Source organism: Carica papaya, chromosome 7, assembly GCF_054855325.1.
Source record: "Carica papaya isolate Zhongbai chromosome 7, ASM5485532v1, whole genome shotgun sequence".
NCBI lineage: Eukaryota > Viridiplantae > Streptophyta > Magnoliopsida > Brassicales > Caricaceae > Carica > Carica papaya.
In genome coordinates this window covers 4,970,609-4,989,439 of record NC_142315.1, presented here as the reverse complement: position 1 = coordinate 4,989,439, position 18,831 = coordinate 4,970,609, and the positions used below count along the sequence as shown (strand labels likewise).

Below are 18,831 nucleotides of genomic sequence, written 5' to 3'. Positions count from 1 at the left end.
ACCAAAAAAAAGTTCAAAATTTTTTGTATTAACCCAACAAAAGTTCAAATTTTTTCTATAAAAAAAGTACAAGAAAGACAGAAATTTCAACGGGAAGCACTTTTTGGTCCCCATTCAAATTTTTTTGAAAAATAGAATATTAGTTCTGAAAAATCGTTAATATACACATAGCAATAATATAAATGCAAATAGAAATATGTATCAATGAATTTGCATGTTGGAGCAAACGGACACACCGCTTTTTTGGCAGTTTCTTGTTCCCAGCAGTCCCCTTCCTCTTGCTCTCTGCTTCTGTCCGTAACAGATCTCACTATTTAGACTTTACAAACTCCACTCTCTCTCTCTCTCTCTCTCTCTCTCTCTCTCTCTCTCTCTCTACAACACTTTTAGTTTATTCTCTACTTGCTGGGTTCCTCACTCTTTCTCTCTCTTTCTCTCTCTCTCTCTGAAGAGGCGTTTACACCCACTATCCTTTTCTCTCTCTAAATAACTTCTTGTTTTTCTTTGTGGGCTTTTTCTCTACCATCGTTTTCGTGAAAGAAACCCAGGTGGTGAAGTGCATGTGAAGTTCAGATAGAGAGAGAGAGAGAGAGAAAGAGAGATCTGTGATTATCTTATTCTTGGAAACGGCTCATTTGCCTTTCGGGTTTTTCAGGTGAACCAAGCAACTCATACTTCCCTCTTTACTTCTTTCTTTTTCTCTATCCATTTTGTCTCCTGTCTGTATCCATTTCCTTGTAAAGCTATGATTTTTTTAAGGCTAGAAGCGAGGAGATTGAGGTTGGGCAACATGGGTGTTTTCGTTTTAGCTTTTTGGGTTGTGGTTTGCATATGCAAGCTAAAAGGGTTTTGCCGATAATCAATGGCATTTGAAGTAGAGACTTCTGGTGCTGACCTATTGCTTTTGGGACTTTGAACTTTTTTCCCTTTGATTACATGGGGGCTGGGGCTTGGGTGGTGATGCTGCTACTTTTATATTGATGGTTCTTGCGGTTTTATGATGACTAATGAGTAATTTGATTATTTTGGAGGAATTTCTTTTGTTTGTTTGTCTTTTTTTGTTGTTGTTGTAGTTGAAAAGATGTTTGTTAACATTTGAGACTGTGGCTTAGATGGAGGGTCTCTGAGAGCTTGAATTTTGGTGGCTTGGCAGCCGGGATTAAGCCATTGGCATGATGAAAGTAAATCATGGCGAGGAATTTTATCCATCATGATGCTGTAATCAAAGAAATATGTCATATATTTGGATATGTTTCCTTAATCCACAAAAGATTCTGCTGTTGGGCACTTTAATGGTCTGATCATGACCAGGGCTGTTCGTGATAAGATTTTAAAGGATGTGAATGGTGATATCAGTGATCATCTGCGCAACCACATCCACTTGACCAACTGCATTCACTTGAAGAACCACATGCATAAGCAGAGCCCTATATTGGCCGATAGGGCTCTTATGAGGGACCTTATTGTTCTTCAGAGATCACGTTCGCTCAGAGATCCTTCGGCTAGTCCTCCATCATGGCATTCACCCTCTGTTGTGGATATGCTTCCCAAGAAAGGTGATAATGATGCCTCAATTCCAGAAGGTAGAAGATCAGTTGGCATTGAGCGTCACAGAGAAAGTAGGAGGTTGTCAGGGAGCTCGCCTACCATACCAAATTTTGGAACATCAAAGGTTGCTCCTGGTGAGGCTGCTGTTGGTATTGATGGAGTGGCAACAGTTAGTGATCGTAGTAGCAAGAGTGGGGTTCGAGATGGTAGAAGAATTAGGAGGGAAGAATCAAACTTAAAGAGTAATAGAACTGTTCCTTTGAGTGGCAATAAAGAGCTTATGAAAGCTCAAAATGGAGGGGCTTTAGTTCATGATACTGTTTCTGGAAATTCTGAATCTAAAGATAGACAGAGTAAAAAAAAGGGGAAGCATAATCAAAATTTTCAAATTAAGACCCTCTCTGAGCAGTTGAATGATATGCCCATGGATAGTGATGGTGTAGCATCTTCTAACATGCATAATCATAGGAGGCACTCAAAACAGCCAAAACCTGTGGAGGAACCTGATGCCACAAATTATGGTTACTCAGGTGGATTGAATAGGTCAAAAAGGAGGAAATTTCGAGGGCCTAGGAGAACACGGGCTGCTCCACCTTCAAGAGATGTTGGAGGTCAGAATGAATTATCCGTGGCTTCTAATTCATTGGCTCACGGTTCAGCATGTCCCAAATATTACATGGAAGAAGAAGAAGGATATAGAGACCAGAACGTCACAAGGGCGCCGAGAAATGGCTGTGGGATTCCCTGGAATTGGTCAAGAATTCATCACAGGAGTAAAACTTTCCTGGACATGGCTGGTAGAAGCTTATCTTGTGGTCTTTCAGACTCAAGGTTGAGGAAAGGGGCTACCAATGGAAGGGATGTTCCTGATATGCCTGTGGCATCGGATTACTCAAGCTCATCTAGAAAGTCTGATGCAGAGGCTCTGCCGCTGCTAGTTGAGGCATCTGGATCTCAAGAGAGCACTGAAAATGTAGCTTGGGTGCACGACTATTCTGGGGAACTAGGTATATTTGCTGATCATTTACTTAAGCATGATGTTGATTCTGACCTTGCTTCCGAAGCTAGATCTGGAGATCAGCACAGGTTTAAGAGTAATGGCAATGGTCGGCACCAAAGTTTGACTCAAAAGTACATGCCAAAAACTTTTAGAGATCTTGTGGGACAGAATTTGGTGGTGCAAGCTCTTTCCAATGCCGTCATGAGAAGAAAGGTTGGCTTGCTGTATGTTTTTCATGGACCTCATGGGACAGGGAAAACCTCCTGTGCTCGCATATTTGCCAGAGGTTTAAACTGTCATTCTCTGGAACCTCCTAAACCTTGTGGCTTTTGTAATTCTTGCATTTCACATGATTTGGGTAAAAGTCGTAACATACGGGAAGTAGGTCCTGTCAGTAACTTTGACTTTGAGGGAATGATGGATCTGCTTGACAATATGATCATCTCTCAGTTGCCAACCCAATACAGAGTGTTTATTTTTGATGACTGTGATACGCTATCATCTGATTGCTGGAGTGCCATATCGAAGGTGATTGACCGGGCACCTCGACGGGTGGTTTTTGTCCTTGTCTGCTCGAGTTTAGAGGTTCTGCCTCATATAATCATATCTAGGTGTCAGAAATTCTTTTTCCCAAAGTTGAAGGATGCAGATATTGTCTATACGTTGCAGTGGATTGCGTCAAAGGAGGATATAGAAATTGATAAGAATGCATTGAAACTCATTGCAACAAGATCCGATGGATCATTGAGGGATGCCGAGATGACTCTTGAGCAGCTGAGTTTACTTGGACAGAGAATTTCGGTTCCACTGGTTCAGGAATTGGTAATTTCTTCTCATTTTTGTGCTTTGAATTTTATATCAATGCCATCTTTGGTTTTATGGTTTGTGATTGTTGATAGTGGCATTTAAGTTGGCTCCTAGATATGCTCGCGAGTAATTGTATTTCTAAAGATATTCTTTGTTTGCTTCAGCTTCTTTGGTTGCCTAGTTGTTTCTGGCCCTTAAATTAAAATCTTCAAAAGTATTGTTAGTTGCTTGGGATAAGAATAATGAGATTAAAATTATTTCTCAAAAAAAAAGAATAATGAGATTAAAAGTACTGCAAACTGATATGTTTATTTTTGCACTCAAGTGTACTGATTATTCAAACAGTTTGTGTGCAACTGGTGTCGTTTTCGAAGTAATTTATTGTATTCCAATAGCCAATTTTCAACCCTTGTGTTAATCCCATTCTAAGTTGCTCTTAATTGTGGGAAAAGGAAATACTAATGTATATCTAATGAATCTAATCTCTGATGCCTGTAGAACAAGATTTCAAGTTTTAATTTTCATAATATTGCTCTCTGATTTGTGTTTTAAGACATGTAATCTAGTTGATAGTTACCATCTTGAGGTTGCTGTTGATTCTCTAACTTGGGTTGCCAGGGAAAATCTTGCTTTAAAGTTGGGTAAATAGATATTTGAATGAAGGCAATATCAATATCATTTAGGATTTAATCTTGTTGTTTAGGGTTTTTTGGTTATATCCATCTAAACTGCTTTTAGTTGTGGAAAAGAATATACTAATATATATGTGACTAGCACATGATAATTGTAAATAACATATTTAATTTTTTATTGATATTCTAGGTCTCCTGTATTTAGATTTGATCTCATGCAACCTTAGTTTTCACCTTCCTGAGGTTGCACGCTGAAATCTTTGTCTTTATGTTTCATCCTGCAGTATGTTTTATTTTCTTTTGGTTTCATCAGTTTGTCTTGAAATATCTTGCTTCTTTTCTAAATCTCATCAAGTGACTTCTTCTTTTGCCTTTTCCAGATGATTTTAGTTATGGATTTCGTACTTTGTTAGTTATAAGTTTGTGTATTGACAGCCAGAAAGAGGGGACAGGATTATAGGGTGATAGACCGTGGCAAAGTTTGGAAGGAATTTTGTTAGTAACACTGTTATTGTTATACTTATCTCCAGTTCAATACATTGTGGCCCTGGCCACCAAAATTAAAAGGGCAGCAAAAAGGGAAGGAAGTTACATATTCTATGGACGTGTACTTTGTCTCATTATCTGTATGAAATTTTTCGTATTCAATAACTAAATATACTGCTGCTGCCAGCATGAGATGATTTAATATTTATGGATCTTGCATATAGGTTGGGCTTATCTCTGATGAAAAGTTGGTGGATCTTCTTGATTTAGCATTATCTGCAGACACAGTAAACACTGTGAAGAATTTGAGAGTAATAATGGAAAGTGGAGTGGAGCCTTTGGCATTGATGTCACAGCTTGCAACAGTTATAACTGATATACTTGCTGGTAGTTATGACTTTATGAAAGAAAGGCACAGAAGGAAATTCTTTCGCCGGCAACCGTGTGAGTTAGAAATGATGCGCTAATAATTTTTTTCTTAGAGAGAAATGCAGTAAAGATGTTCTCTTAACTAATATACATATTCAGAAAGTCTCTGTACATTAACCCTTGATTTTTCTTTTTTCCTGCATCATATTTTTGTTATGCTCCTACTTCCATAGTTCTTTTCTTATCAGTTCTTAGTTGAAGTAAGTTTGCTGTTTTCTAGTTCTATTTTGCCCTACTGAGCTTCAGTAATTTACAAAGGTTTCTCATCTTAAAATTTGGCTTTTAAAGTTCTGTGATTTTCTAGGTAATAAATGTAATGGATGAACACCAAACCTTGAATTAGTAAAAAAGAGAAAAGCAAAATTAAAATATCTCTATGCATCTTTTCTGTTCTCAAAGTTCTTCCAAAACTTATCTTCCTTTCTTTTGGTATGCATTTACTTTGTTTCTTTTTCTTTTGGAGAATAGCTTCTCCTTTTGTTAGTATATTTTTAACTACCTTCTGATAATATTTCTTCTTTTATGAAAAATAAGGTTTTTCCTTACTGACTGAAGAAGTTTTCTGCATCTAGTGTCCAAAGAAGATATGGAAAAACTACGCCAGGCTCTGAAAACTTTATCTGAAGCAGAAAAACAACTAAGGACATCAAGTGACAAGTTAACATGGTTAACAGCTGCGTTACTTCAACTTGCTCCTGATCAGCAGTATATGATGCCTAGTTCATCTGCAGACAGTAGTTTCAATCAGAGTCCATTGACTACAAATAATGCAGGAGGAAGAGAAATTACAAGGAGAGGAGGTGAGAATGCTGGGATGCTTAACTGTGAGAGAGGCTTTTCAACAGATGTTAGACTGGAAAATTTTGTTGCTGGAAGTTCTGGTGATTTCATTGACAATGCAAAAATGAAAGGCATCAGAATCGATAGAAAAAGACATGCTGGGACTGGAGTGGCTCGTCAACCTACTGGGATGATCCGGATGGCTGGAAATCCGGCTTTAGGGAAAAGCCGGAATGGACTCGAAGAGATATGGTTAGAAGTTCTTGAGAAGATTCAAAATCATAGTATAAAGGAGTTCCTATCACAAGAAGGAAGGCTTATCTCCTTCAGTCTTGGTGCAGGTACATTTTATAATAACGAAATATACTATGCTCTTTTAAACATGTAATGATTTAGGTCACTCGGTGATTTAGAAAAGCTGATATTTCCTTCTTATCACCATGATCTGGATGAAATTTGACAAAAAAAATTAGAACTAGATTGCTTTGCTGAAGTTCTATCAAGTTGAAGGAGATAGTAGACTAAGGTTCCAATTTAACTCGTTTTCCTCATTGTAATTGTTACTCTTTGAGGTTTTGTATTTCAAATATTTTTTTTATTAGCTGTTTTTGCCTTTTCTTTTTTGAGAGACGCCGAATAATTAGCATGGAGTAAAATTTCTGATTATTTGAAAATATCTTGAAAATGGAAAATATAATTTGTGATAAAATAATTAATCTTTCACACCATTTGCAAAATAACAGAACTTTTGGTTTATAGAATCTTCCATCCAATCTTGTCTCTCTTAGTTTGCCTTCATCTTTATTTCTTTTTTATATTGTCAAGAGAATAGATTGGTGTAGTTGTAGGATAGGAAGCTCCAGTGTTATCTGATGTGGAAGAATGAATGTTATATCTATTATTGAGTATTAGGGCCATATATGTACGTATTCTTGAAAATAATAAAAGGAAACATTACAATTAATTGTATAAACGGGTATTTCGCTAATATACCCGTTACATAGTTAAACATAATATATACTTTCCCACTTCCCCTCAAGTTGATGGATGAACATTGTCTATTCTTAGCTTTGTAATGATTGTCTGAAATCCTGGATTACTTAAGACTTTAATTAACATATCTACTAGTTACAGGGTGGTGGGCATGTACAGTATATATATCTTTTTTGAAACAAAAATAGTATAGGACAATTCTTTCACAAGCACTGAGGGGATACAAACCCATGTACAAAATATATACATATCAATTAAAATGTCAATAAGGTCCCCAGTATCCTCAACAGAGTAAAGATGATGACCCTTAACAAAAAAAACCTAGGCTCTGGAACCAATAAATTTTAATCCTATTAAAATTCACTTCTATGTCCTCAAAAGCTCTATTGTATCTTTTTTTTTCCATGTCACCCAAAAAGTAGCCAGGGGAATGAAGCTAACATGTTTTTTCGCACACTGAATCCTTTCTGCACCCAAATTTCCTCTCTCACTGAGCCAACCATTAACCAATTGATGCCCAAAAGGCTATAAACAAGAATCCAAAGTTTATAGACAAAGGCACAGGATATAGTTGCACGACTCTGCATTCCTATTGCACAAAAAATAACCGTTAACTAGAATCGTGCCTCTTCTGATCAGCTTGTCCTGTATTAAATGCATTCTCTAACTATCTCCCAAGCAAACAAAGCAATTCCTAATGATGAATTAACCTTCCAAATTTGCTTAAATGGAAAGTCATTGCCTATAACCTCGTTTTTTGTCAAATGGTTGTAAAAGGATCTAACAGAGAATATCCCTCTATTATTAAGCCTCCAAACGGGGTGATCCTCAATGCCATCAAGTCTAAACCTAGAAAGGACAAGAAGTAAACCCTCATACTCAATTTCCTAGTCATTGAGGTTCCCAGTGACCTCCACAAACCACTTCTCATTCCACATAGTACCAAGGTAAGACTCCTGGATCAAGGTGTTTTTTTACTGAACAGAAACATCGATATGAGGGAATTGGGCTCTGAGTGTGCCATCTTCCAATCAGGTTTCAAGCCACAAACTAACTCTGTCCCCAGTGCTTACTCTCAAGCTGATATAATTCTGGAACTTCCTTTTTCCATGCAAATTTTATTCCACAATCCTGTTACCATGGGGTATAGAAGAATCCCTAGGGAACCATCCTCTGTCTGGTACCATATTTTGCTTCAATTCCACCAAAGACTGCCATTCATGAATCTCCAAAGCCATTTTGTCCAAAAAGCAATATTAACCTCCAGCAATTATCTCAATCCCGGCCCACATGGTGGATTGGCTTTTGGACTTCATCCCAAGTCACAAGATGGTACTTCCTCGTCTCCTCAGAATCACTGTATAAGAAGCTACACTGTATGGATTCTAGTCGTTTGGCCACACTAACTGGGATCGTCATCAAATACATGTAATAGATAGGAATACTGGCTATTTAAACCTCGTGCCCACCCTCTTCCCTTCATAAAAGATTTCTCTTTCACCCAACCAAATGCTATTTAAACCTCATCTCCACGGGTTCCCGAGTCGGAACATCCTTATATTCAGCCCCCAGCATTAGCCCCAAATATTTGATCGGCAAGTTTGCACACTTACGCCATAGAATACTGGACAATCTGCTAGCATCCCTCCTATCATCTGAGAGATGTTTCTGTATATGAAACTTATCATGGCGAAGAAGCGATTTTCAGAGTATATATAATCTATTAAAACTAGAAACATAGTGAAAATTTCCTGTAAAATCTCAACAAAAACAAAAAATGGTTAGAACGACACAGAAGAACAAAAACTATAGTCACTCAACCAAATGAACTTCTCAGCTTCGAGACTCTTCTTCTAACCCTAATTCCTATCAGATTTTTGCTTCATTGCGTCAACCTATTTTCGGTTGAAGCCTCGTCGTCCACTCATCTCGTGCTTATGTTGATTGAAGACGTGTACCCTTCCCTTCATTAGATTGTGCCACGTGCTTGCCAATTGTTCTTCTCTTATAGACTATCATCTGCTTCTGTTCTCTGCTTCTGATCTTATTTTTTTCCTCATGAGCTTGCTTCGTGACAAATCCATCCCCTGGAGAGAAAACCTTGCCTTCAAGGTTTAGATGTGGAAATTGTTTTTGTAGATACTGGACATCTTCCCATGTTCTATCTTCAAATTGTTTCTGTTTAACTAACCATTGTTCTATCTGTCTTCCTTCTCTGCAAATTGTCCTTTTTTGTGATATTTCTTCTAGTTCGGTCATCTCCTCCCTCTAATTGTCAATGCTAGGTAGTTCCTCAGGATAGCCTTGTTGTCCTGGGTTATATTTCTTTTACAAGGATACATGGAAAACAGGATGTATCTTTGCTTGTTTTGGTAATTCGAGCCAATAGGCTACTAAACTTATCTTCTTCTCAATCTTGTAGGGACCAAAAATTTTTGGTGATAACTTCTAGTTCTTCCTCCCTTCTAGGAGCATTTGCCTATTAGGTTGTAATTTGAGGAGCACCAAATCACCTTCTTCAAGCTGTCTTTATTTCAGTGAATCAGCATATTGTTTCATTCGGTTTTATGCTTCTACCTAGTGTTGTTTGAGCAATGCCCTCATTTTTTGCCTTTCCTCCAAAAATGTTTCTAATTCTGTTGAGGGGGCCTCAATTTCAACAGTATCCATAAACTAGGGTGGATGATACCCATATAATGCTTGGAATGACATCTTAATGCTGGAATGATAAATGATGTTGTGCCACTATTTTGCAAGGCTAATCCACTTGGCCCATGGCCTCACGTTTTTATGGATCATATAGAAATTTATTGAGTCTTTCTGCTTGACTGTCAGTTTGAGGATGGTAAGAGGAATTGGTGCAAAGTTTTCCGTGTTATTCTCATGAGTTCCTTACAAAACAGGCTGGTAAAAACATTGTCATGCTCAGACACTATCACCTTGGAGCTACTATGCTGTCTATGAATGTTGTCAAGAAACAATTGAGCAACTTTTGAAACAGTGAGGGGGTGTTTAAGGGTTACAAATGAGCATATTTAGTAAGGTGATCCAGTACTACCATAATTGTGTCCTTATTTCCTTATTTGGGAAGCTGCTCAACAAAATCCATGGAGATGTGGGACCAGGGCTGATTTGGTAGAAGGAGCAGTTGTAGTAACCTGGACAGTGGAACCCTTTTTGTTTTACACCTATGGCAAGTCTCGCATTTCTGCACCAAATTCAAACACATTTTCTTTCATGTCAGGCCAGAAAAAATGTTGTTTGAGGCATTCATAAGTGCCCCTGATTCCTGAGTGGCCTTCTATTGCTGTGTCATGACATCTTTGGATTAGTTTCTCTGTTAATTCTCTTGATGTTCCGATGACCAGCCTACCTTTGTACCTCAATATTCTAGCCTTGAGTTGATAGTCTGGTCGGACATCTTTCTTAATTAACAATTCTTTTGTTACTCCTTCAATAAGAGGATCTCCATGATAGCTTGTTGTGACTTCTGAAAGCCATGAGGGTGAATTAGTAGTAACTGCAGATGGTGTCGCCCCCTCCTTTTCTATCTTTTGATTTTCATAGTCCCTTCTGGAAAGTGCATCAGTCACCTTGTTTTCTATACTTCTTTGTATTGGATTGAGTAGTTCAATCCAAGTAATTTAATAATTCGTTTTTGTGAAGCATGGAAACTACCATTTGCTCCAACAGATGCTTAATACTTTTTTGTTCTGTTTTTAGTGATAAGGGGAGCTCCTTCCAACTAATATCTCCATTTACTCACTGCATATACAATGACAAATAACTTCTCATACTTTGACAGCCCTCGGTTTCTTTTGCAGAGACCTTTGCTGATATAAGCAATAGATTGGTTCTCTTGCATGAGTAAGGCCCCTATCCCTATTCCACAAGCATATGAGAGAAGTTAGACAACCTTAATACCAGTGCTTCAGTCGAGACGTCTTTTAATAGCTCAGAGGCCCTTTCTGCTTCATCTGTCTATTTGAATCCATCTTTCTTCAGCATGCCAGTCGAAGGTTTGCTGATGGTGTCATCATTTCGGATGAATTTCCTATAATACCCTGTGAGTCCCGAGAAAGCCCGCAGACCCTTGATAGAGATTGGAATAGGCCGGGTCACATTGCTTCTATTCTTTTAAGGGCCGTTTTGACCCCCTGTTTAGAGATAATATGCCCTAAGTATTCAATTTCTACTTGAGCAAAGCAGGATTTGGATTTTTTTACATACAGTTAATGCTGCCTGAGTAGGGTGAACATCAATTACAGATGCCTTTTATGCTATTTTCCATAGCAAGGGCTGTAAACCAAAATGTCACAAACTCCCTTAAGTAACCTTCAAATATGTGACTCATGAGGGATTGAAAGGTGGTTGGTGTATTGGTTAACTTTGGACTCATAATGTCCATGATGGGTCTGGAAGGCTGTTTTGTAAACATCTTCCTCCATCATTCTTATTTGGGGATATTCGGACTTTAAGTCTATCTTAGAAAACAGTCCCACCCCGTGCAATTCATCTAAGAGATCATCAATAAAAGGAATGAGGAATTTATCCTTGATTGTGATCTTGTTGAGCTCCCTACAGCTCACATAGAATCTTTAAATTCCATTCTTTTGTTTGACTAATAGGACTGGAGATGCGAATGGAGAATGGTTCCAGCAAATAATTGAAGCATCCAACATCTTTTTCACTTGCTGTTCAATCTCCATTTTTTGAAAATATGGGTATCTATCGGGCCTTAAGTTAATTGGAGAATTGCTACTCACAAAAGAGAGAACATGTTCAAAGCCCCTGGATGGTGGGAGCCCATATAGTTCCTCAAAATATCCTGGTAAGCTTGCAGCACCTATTCCATGTTATTGTCATTCTTGATGGGCACTTGACTTCTGGGTAGGTCAGAATAAATGGACTAAAGGCAGTATACACTCCCTGCACTCTGCTTGCCCCCTTCTTTTAACATTTTATTGAGTCTTTCTCCTGATAAGTAGTCAACCTATCAGGAACTTTCACCCATGAAATGTTATCTGTTTTCCCTCCCTTTTGAAACTTACTTTAGGCTCAGCAAAGTCAAAGATTATGGGGGTTTTACATATTCATCCAATCCACTTCCAATACCACGACATATCTTCCCAATTGAATTACTCTGAAATTATAGCAGAAAACATAATTCTGCATCCTCCACTGAACCCCCGTACACTTGCCTTCACTAGTCACTTTGTGACCGTTAGCCACCGCGAGAGTAAGAGGTCTATTGTTGTACAACTTTGCTTTTTGATCCTTTTGCCATAGAGGAATCCATAAATGAGTGAGAATTTCCACTGTTTAGCAGGATCATGATGACTTTCTTATTTAGTAAACCTTTGATCCTCATTGTTCCTCCTGAGTAAAAGCCCTCTATGGCTTGTAGTGATAGGGTTCTGGTGTCTTCTAGGGTTTCCTGTTGTTCTTCTTCCTAAGTTTCTTCTTTCTTAACATCCTCTTCCTCACATTCTTCCACTGCCATGGCTGTTTTCGGTTTACATTGGTGACCTGGGAGATATCTCTCACTATATCGGTAGCAAGAATTGTTACATTTACTCTCATTTTGGTATTGGATTGCCCCCTTCTGAGTTTTCTGATTGGTTGTTATTCTGGGTTGTTATCATTATTGACAGTAAGTGAAGGCACTTTTGGGCTAGCAGGTGAGTAGTGGGATTTTTGCTGTAGGTTCGGGAACTGTGGTGGTTAGTCATTTTTTTGATTCAACGGCTTGTTCTGGCCAAAGTGCTAGCTAGAAGGCATGGTTAAGGGTACGGGTTTTATGCATTCTCACTACAGGTCTCAGTTCTTCCTTCAAACCATTGGTGAAGCTAATGTACCTCTCTGATAGTCCAGGCTTTTAAGTGAGTAATAGTGATCTGATCTCTTCAAAATTTTCTCGAAAATTAATAACCATATCTTCTTGTATTATCTTATTAAATTCTTTCACAAGATCAATTTTAGCTAACCCCCTGAACCTTTTGCATAATTCTTCTATGGATACATCCCATTCTAAAACTCGAGGAATTTGCTAGCTCATGGAACCATATTTCAGCCTTATCTCTTAAATAAAAGGCCGCTGTTTCTACTTTATTTTCTTCAGCTATACTATACACATGAAAATATTTCGAACATATTCTTATCCATGTCATAGGGTTTTGACCATCAAAGATGGGACTATCCACTTCCGACTTAGGGTCTTCCAACGGGTTATACACATGAAAGATGGGACTATACACATGAAAATATTTCGAACATATTCTTATCCATGTCATAGGGTTTTGACCATCAAAGATGGGACTATCCACCTCCGACTTAGGGTCTTCCAACGGGTTATTTCGTGGGTTAATGCTACTACCCCCAGCTTCTCACTGCTTTGAGGTTGGTGGAATACCCCAATCATGAGCTTGTAAAAGAGGAGAATGACTTACGTGTAGTGATGACTCTCCAAGCTTTGCTCCCCCTCACAACATCTCGGCGAGTTGTTCGAATCTTTGGTCAAAGAGCGCCCTGGTTTGACGCTATGCATCATACATTTCTGCCATGAAGTCAAACAGTTTATGTTCAACCTCTCTTACATTATCCTACATATTTTGGCATTTTTGTGGTTCGTTAACCACCGTCTTCCCTTTGCTTTCGGCCATCGCCACAAACTTGCAAGCAGCTCGCCGGAATCATTAAGCTCTGATATCAAGTTGTCAGATATGTTTTACATGTACCCCATGACTGTTAGGTTTTAAGAAGATAAAAGAAGTATTTGTCAGTGAAAGAAGAAGATTGAAGGGACAAGAGAGAAGAAAGGAGGCAGAAATAGTCCAAGAGATTATAAACCAAGAGATCTTTTTGTATATGAAACTTACCATGGTGAAGAAATGATTTGCGGAGTATATATAGCGTACTAAAACTAGAAACTTAATGAAAATTTCCTGCAAAATCTCAATAAAAACAGGAAATGGTTTCAGTGACACAGAAGAACGAAAACCCTAGCCACTCAACCAAAATGAACTTCTCATCTTCAAGATTTTTCTTCTAACCCTAATTCCTATCAGAGCCATGTTACCTTGACCTATTTCCAATTGAAGCCATGTTGCCCACTCATCTCGTGCTTATGCCGATTGAAGACACGTACCCTTCCCTTCATCAAATTGTGGCTCGGTGCTTACCAGCCGTTCTCCTCTTGTAAACTATCATCTGCTTCTGCTCTCTGCTTCCAATCTTATTTTTTTTCCTCGTGAACCACCTTCGTGACAGTTTTGTATGTTTAAAATACTCTTGTTAGAGTTCCTGTTCTTTAGGTGCAGTTACAAGCTGTTATTTGTTTCTTGTAAGTCATAAAAGGCTGTTTTGATTGGAGTATGAGAAAATTACGAATTTTTAGGTACTTAGCTCTTGGAGGTCTTTGGATTCTCTGCAACCAGCGTAAAAAAATTTTAGTCAAAATAAGTCAGAAAGGAAGAAAGAATCAGAAGCATTCTTTATTTGATGCTTAAAAACTTTTATATGGAACAAAAAAACAAAAGCTTTTCTTGATCTCTTTCCTTCCTATAATTATATTGTCTCTATTGGGGGGCCGTTAATAATTTAAATGATTTCATTTATATATGTTCTTTCGGAGTTTGCCATTAAATGTCAGTTCATGTTAATTGTTGGTTCTTTCAGCTCCAACTGTGCAACTGATGTTCAGCTCGCAATTGACCATCAGCACAGCAGAGAAATTTGGAGTCCACATTTCACAAGCATTTGAATCTGTTTTTGGATCCCCAACTACAATTGAAATGAGATGTGAGTTGAAGAAAGATGCAAGAACTGGGTCTGACATGCCTCTTATTTTACCAGCTTCAAAGAGTGGTTCATCTCACATGGTTCCAGGATCAGAGTCTAGCCCTGGTAACAGAAATCGTAGGGCATCATGTGATAAGGACACTAATGGGATTGCCACTGAGGTGCAGCTTTTGTCTTCCATACGTCATGAAAGTGGGAGGAATGAAATTGTTGAACTACCAGCATCTCCCTGGGCGTCTAAGGATGATGAAAATGTTGACAGTACTGATCCTAATAGAAGGGTTTTTGAGAGTGCACGGGTAAGAAAACAAGCTTCACAGCAGAAGTCGACTGTGACTTCTACCCCAGATACAAGGAAATTTGGTAACCAAAGAAGTCAGAGCCAGAGCATTGTGAGAAGTAAGGTGTCCCTTGCACATGTAATTCAGCAAGCAGAAGGATGTAAACAGCGAAATGGATGGTCAAAACGCAAAGCTGTTTCTATTGCTGAAAAACTGGAACAAGAAAACCTGTACGTCTTCTTTGTGCAATTTTTCTTTTCTAACTAACTTTTCGTTTTTTAAAAAAAATTAGTTTGGCTGGAGTCAACTTACTTTGAACTGTTGATCAAAACAACCAAAAAAACAAACACAGAAAGGCTGAGATCTTATTTTTTCCAGTTATGTGGATTAATGGACCAGAAAATCATAAAATTAGTCCCTTCCCTTCTTAGGAAAGCTTTATTCCGGTTGGAAGTGCATTTGTTAAGAACAGGTCTGCTAGAGTTATATTTATGTTCCTAAAACTGGATATGTTAAATGAAGTTGCAGAATAGATAAGTCTGACTAACCTTAGGCGTCCCTTGAATATTCTCCCAATTATAAATTGAATGACTGGAACATAACGAGGACTTGCTACTATTTTTACATGTAGTCTTTTTTCATTGGCTCAAATCATTATGTTCTTTAATAAAATTTTAAGTTATTGTGCACTGGAAAGGATCAAGCTATCATGAAATGTTTACTATTCTCAATGTGTCTGAACTTTTAGGTTGCTTTTATACTCTGTAATTTACAGGAGACTCGAACCTAGATCAAGAAGCTTGCTTTGCTGGAAAGCATCAAGAGTAACACGCCGCAAGGTAATGTATCTTGCGATGAATTTTCTTGAGTCACTTTCTCGCATGATCCATTGTGTACATTTTTTGTTAAGCTTGACTTGACATGAATTTTCTTATTGAGGGGACAAAAAAGAAGCTTTCGTTATTTCTATACTGTGAACTAACTAATCCATTTTAAACTAGAGGAGGGAAGAAATAATTGATGCATTGATGACGAGAAGAAACAATGGATGCATTTTCCACTTAATGTTTCCAATCCTAAGTTAGCAACATAGCATACCCATTTCCACATTGACATTCAGTTTAGTTTGTTCAAATTTGAACTTTATGAAACAAAAATAAGAATGTTACGAATATGATAAAAAGTTGAATGAAGCAGTATTTTAATTCTAAGTCAATTTATGTCTAATATTTAGAACTACGATCTAGGATTGTGGAATTGAATATATAAGTAATGTTGATTTATTATGTATTAATATGTAAATTACGGCTAATTTGTATATGTCAAGTAACTAATATTTAGGATTTGAACCAAACACCACGAGGGACGTGATGAAACTTCTTGTTTTTGCTGATTAATGACATTTGAAGTTATTTTTTCTGATTAATAATCTTTTTATGATTATACATGAACTGTTTTTACGTGCATTTGGATGTGCAGTTTTCTCGTTTGAAAATGAGGACTCGGAGACCACATTCGTTGCTGAAGCTCGTGTCTTGTGGAAAATGTTTGTCCTCAAAATCTCCGAGGTAGGAGATGGAAATTTTGTGATGTCTTGTGGAATTTCATTTATATTTCTTGTGTAATCAGCCATTTACTCGCCGTGTTGTCAATTCAATCTCTTAATCATTCGATCCCTTGAATAAAAGGAACAAATTTGTATTTTTAGTAGGAAGAAATTATTAGTGCAGCATGTTTTAGTCATTTTCTTTTTCGTATGGTAATCAAAATTTTACTGTTAGTAGGCCTTCTGTTTTTTGTTTTCCCTTTTCTTGAGATGATTATAGCAGGGCTGTCTCATATATGTAATGGGTAGCAGAGCATTTGCAGCTTCATTATAATGAATTCTATATAAATTGTTTATGAAAATGTGGTTTGTCATTTGCAATAAATTTAATCAAAACTCAAATTTTCTTCTAAAGTGAAGTTTAAGTCTGTCTTTATTTAGCATTAAACCTTAATATGACAATTTATAAGCACACACACGTGTATACTAAAGCACTCAACATTTATATATATATATATATATATACATATCTTTTGTTATTTTAAGAGTTTATTTAATTTAAATGCACAGAAGATAATTTTTAAAGTTGAATAATAACAATGTTACAAGTACAAAAGAGACGTACAACTAGTAAGTGTCTATATCAATACAGCATATAATTTATATGAGTGCAAAGCTCAAATTGATAAGAACAAAAACACAAACAATTTTTTTAGAAGATCTAATGAAGGTAGTAAACAAATATTAATTAAGTTTATAAATGTTAATGCTATAAAACGAGTGTATATATATATATATATATACAGTTAGCACATTGGGGGGCGTTGTCCCCCAAGTTGGTTTTCCGGCCAAGTAAATTTTGACCATTTCCAAACGAATATTACAAATGCTTCCAATTTGATTTGATATAATCAAGAAGTGAATCTATATCTATGTGTATATATATAAGTAAGATTTGATTGAAAGTTGTAAAACAGAGTGGAGGGAAATTAAAATGGGAGCAAAGGGTTTAGTAGGAATCTCAATCGTCCTCAAGATTTTTACTCTCTTGTTTTCTGTTGGTTGTATTGTGGTGTTCGTCACTGCAAATTTCACCCTTGATGATGGTACAAAAATAACTTTCAAGGATCTCAAAACATATAGGTATAATTATATACTATTACAAACATATCTTCCTCTCGGTATTTGAATTCGATTTTCGTTGTTAGTGTTTCGAGAGCAAACTTCTGAATGTACTAATATGATTAACGAGATTATACTTTTAAGATTATTCAGAAAGAAGTTTAATCTTAATAAATCAAATAAATTTATAAAAAATATAATTTCAATTGATATTATAATTTTATTAAAACAAAAATGTAAATTTTACAGGTACGTGCTATCTGTTGCGGTAATAGCAGCAGCTTACTCGCTACTCGGGTTACCTCTTGTGTTCTACTCTATTTACAAAGGAAAGAGATTTTTACCGGAATTAGATTTCTACGGTGACAAGGTTGTTTTCTTCAATTAATTCTTAAGTAAAAGATATATAATTTGTTCTGTACTATTCAAAAAAGTAAATGATTTTAAATAATGAGTCTGATTTTTGCAGATAATAAGCGCGATTTTAGGGACGGGTGTCGGTGCAGGAATAGCAGTTACATACGAGTTAAAGGAGTTCTTAAACAGTTTATTCGATCTGTTTGCAGTTTTTGTTCCAGAAGCAGATGAATCAAAATCTATACATAATAAGTTCTTGACCAGAGGATATATTGCATCAGGTTGTTTGGCTGGAGCCTTCTTATGCATGCTTATACTTTCTGTCATTTCCTCCATTAATCGAACTACCAAAACTTCTAAAGGCTTTTTCCGATAACCCTTTATTTTGTTTCTTTGATAAAACAAATACAACTGTCGGACAAGAAAATGGCCTTTTAGAAACTTTCTAAAGTCACCAAAAGATCAATGCATTATCGTGTTCTTGATTTCTAATCTTTTATTTGATGTATTCAATCTATCAGAATCTCTGCAGAATAATGTAAACTGTTCGATTTGTAAGGTTATTTATTAATTAATGATGATATTTTTTTAATAGAGAAGCATCTTCATTCAATTCCAAATAGTTCATCCATTTTTGTGGCTGTCTTTTCCTTTCTAACGCACAAGAAGTGTTACAGGTGTAGAGTACAAATACTTACAATTCAACCATAAAAGCCTATATTTATATTAAATAAATAAAGGAAAAAGTCTTTTTAGCAAATATAATTTACAATGCATGTAAATTCCTTCAAAAAAAAAAATCCAACAAACTAAATCCTCCGAATTGGTTTAATGATATTGTGGTTAGTCACCAGTTAAAATGGTTTTTCAATTGAGATTATCAGAGTTAATTTTTGTGGGAATTGTATAAAGAGATCCAAACCAAATTGTATTAAAATTAAATCACAAACACCACTTCAACCGCTGTTTAAGAGTAGAGTGATTATGTGGAAAGGGTTGATTTTTGTTTACGTTTTATTTGATTTTATGTTCAAGTTGGGAAGGGGCAGC

At 36.7% G+C, this 18,831-nt stretch overlaps 2 protein-coding genes across 4 annotated transcripts; both read left to right on the top strand.

Moving 5' to 3' along the window:
* Window positions 1–230: 230 nt before the first annotated feature.
* Window positions 231–16,536, top strand: LOC110821913 (AAA-type ATPase family protein). Of its 3 annotated transcripts, none has more exons than XM_088206965.1 (7): window positions 231–655; window positions 1,154–3,370; window positions 4,698–4,917; window positions 5,475–6,023; window positions 14,353–14,986; window positions 15,532–15,595; window positions 16,236–16,536. In XM_088206965.1, exons 2-7 carry the CDS (start codon window positions 1,304–1,306, stop codon window positions 16,326–16,328), a joined length of 3,627 nt encoding a protein of 1,208 aa, XP_088063091.1. In that variant the 5' UTR covers window positions 231–655; window positions 1,154–1,303; the 3' UTR covers window positions 16,329–16,536. The 3 variants fall into 3 exon arrangements, with proteins under 3 accessions (XP_088063091.1, XP_021907573.1, XP_021907572.1); XM_022051881.2 differs by having other exon boundaries at window positions 1,113–3,370; XM_022051880.2 differs by having other exon boundaries at window positions 231–3,370.
* Window positions 16,537–17,246: 710 nt separating this feature from the next.
* Window positions 17,247–18,713, top strand: LOC148252901 (CASP-like protein 4D1). Its single transcript, XM_088208395.1, has 3 exons — window positions 17,247–17,445; window positions 17,674–17,794; window positions 17,894–18,713. The coding sequence occupies exons 1-3, from the start codon at window positions 17,297–17,299 to the stop codon at window positions 18,155–18,157; spliced, it is 534 nt and encodes a 177-aa protein (XP_088064521.1). The 5' UTR covers window positions 17,247–17,296; the 3' UTR covers window positions 18,158–18,713.
* The last annotated feature ends 118 nt before the right edge of the window (window positions 18,714–18,831 follow it).

What these genes read in the sequence shown, in the direction of transcription:
- LOC110821913 (XM_088206965.1), top strand. Translation starts at nt 1,304, where the DNA reads ATGACCAGGGCTGTTCGTGATAAGATTTTAAAGGATGTGAATGGTGAT. An exon ending in TTCCACTGGTTCAGGAATTG is followed by an intron (nt 3,371 to 4,697) that starts GTAATTTCTTCT and finishes TCTTGCATATAG; the next exon opens with GTTGGGCTTATCTCTGATGA. An exon ending in ATTCTTTCGCCGGCAACCGT is followed by an intron (nt 4,918 to 5,474) that starts GTGAGTTAGAAA and finishes TTCTGCATCTAG; the next exon opens with TGTCCAAAGAAGATATGGAA.
- LOC148252901 (XM_088208395.1), top strand. Translation starts at nt 17,297, where the DNA reads ATGGGAGCAAAGGGTTTAGTAGGAATCTCAATCGTCCTCAAGATTTTT. An exon ending in AAGGATCTCAAAACATATAG is followed by an intron (nt 17,446 to 17,673) that starts GTATAATTATAT and finishes TAAATTTTACAG; the next exon opens with GTACGTGCTATCTGTTGCGG. An exon ending in TAGATTTCTACGGTGACAAG is followed by an intron (nt 17,795 to 17,893) that starts GTTGTTTTCTTC and finishes TGATTTTTGCAG; the next exon opens with ATAATAAGCGCGATTTTAGG.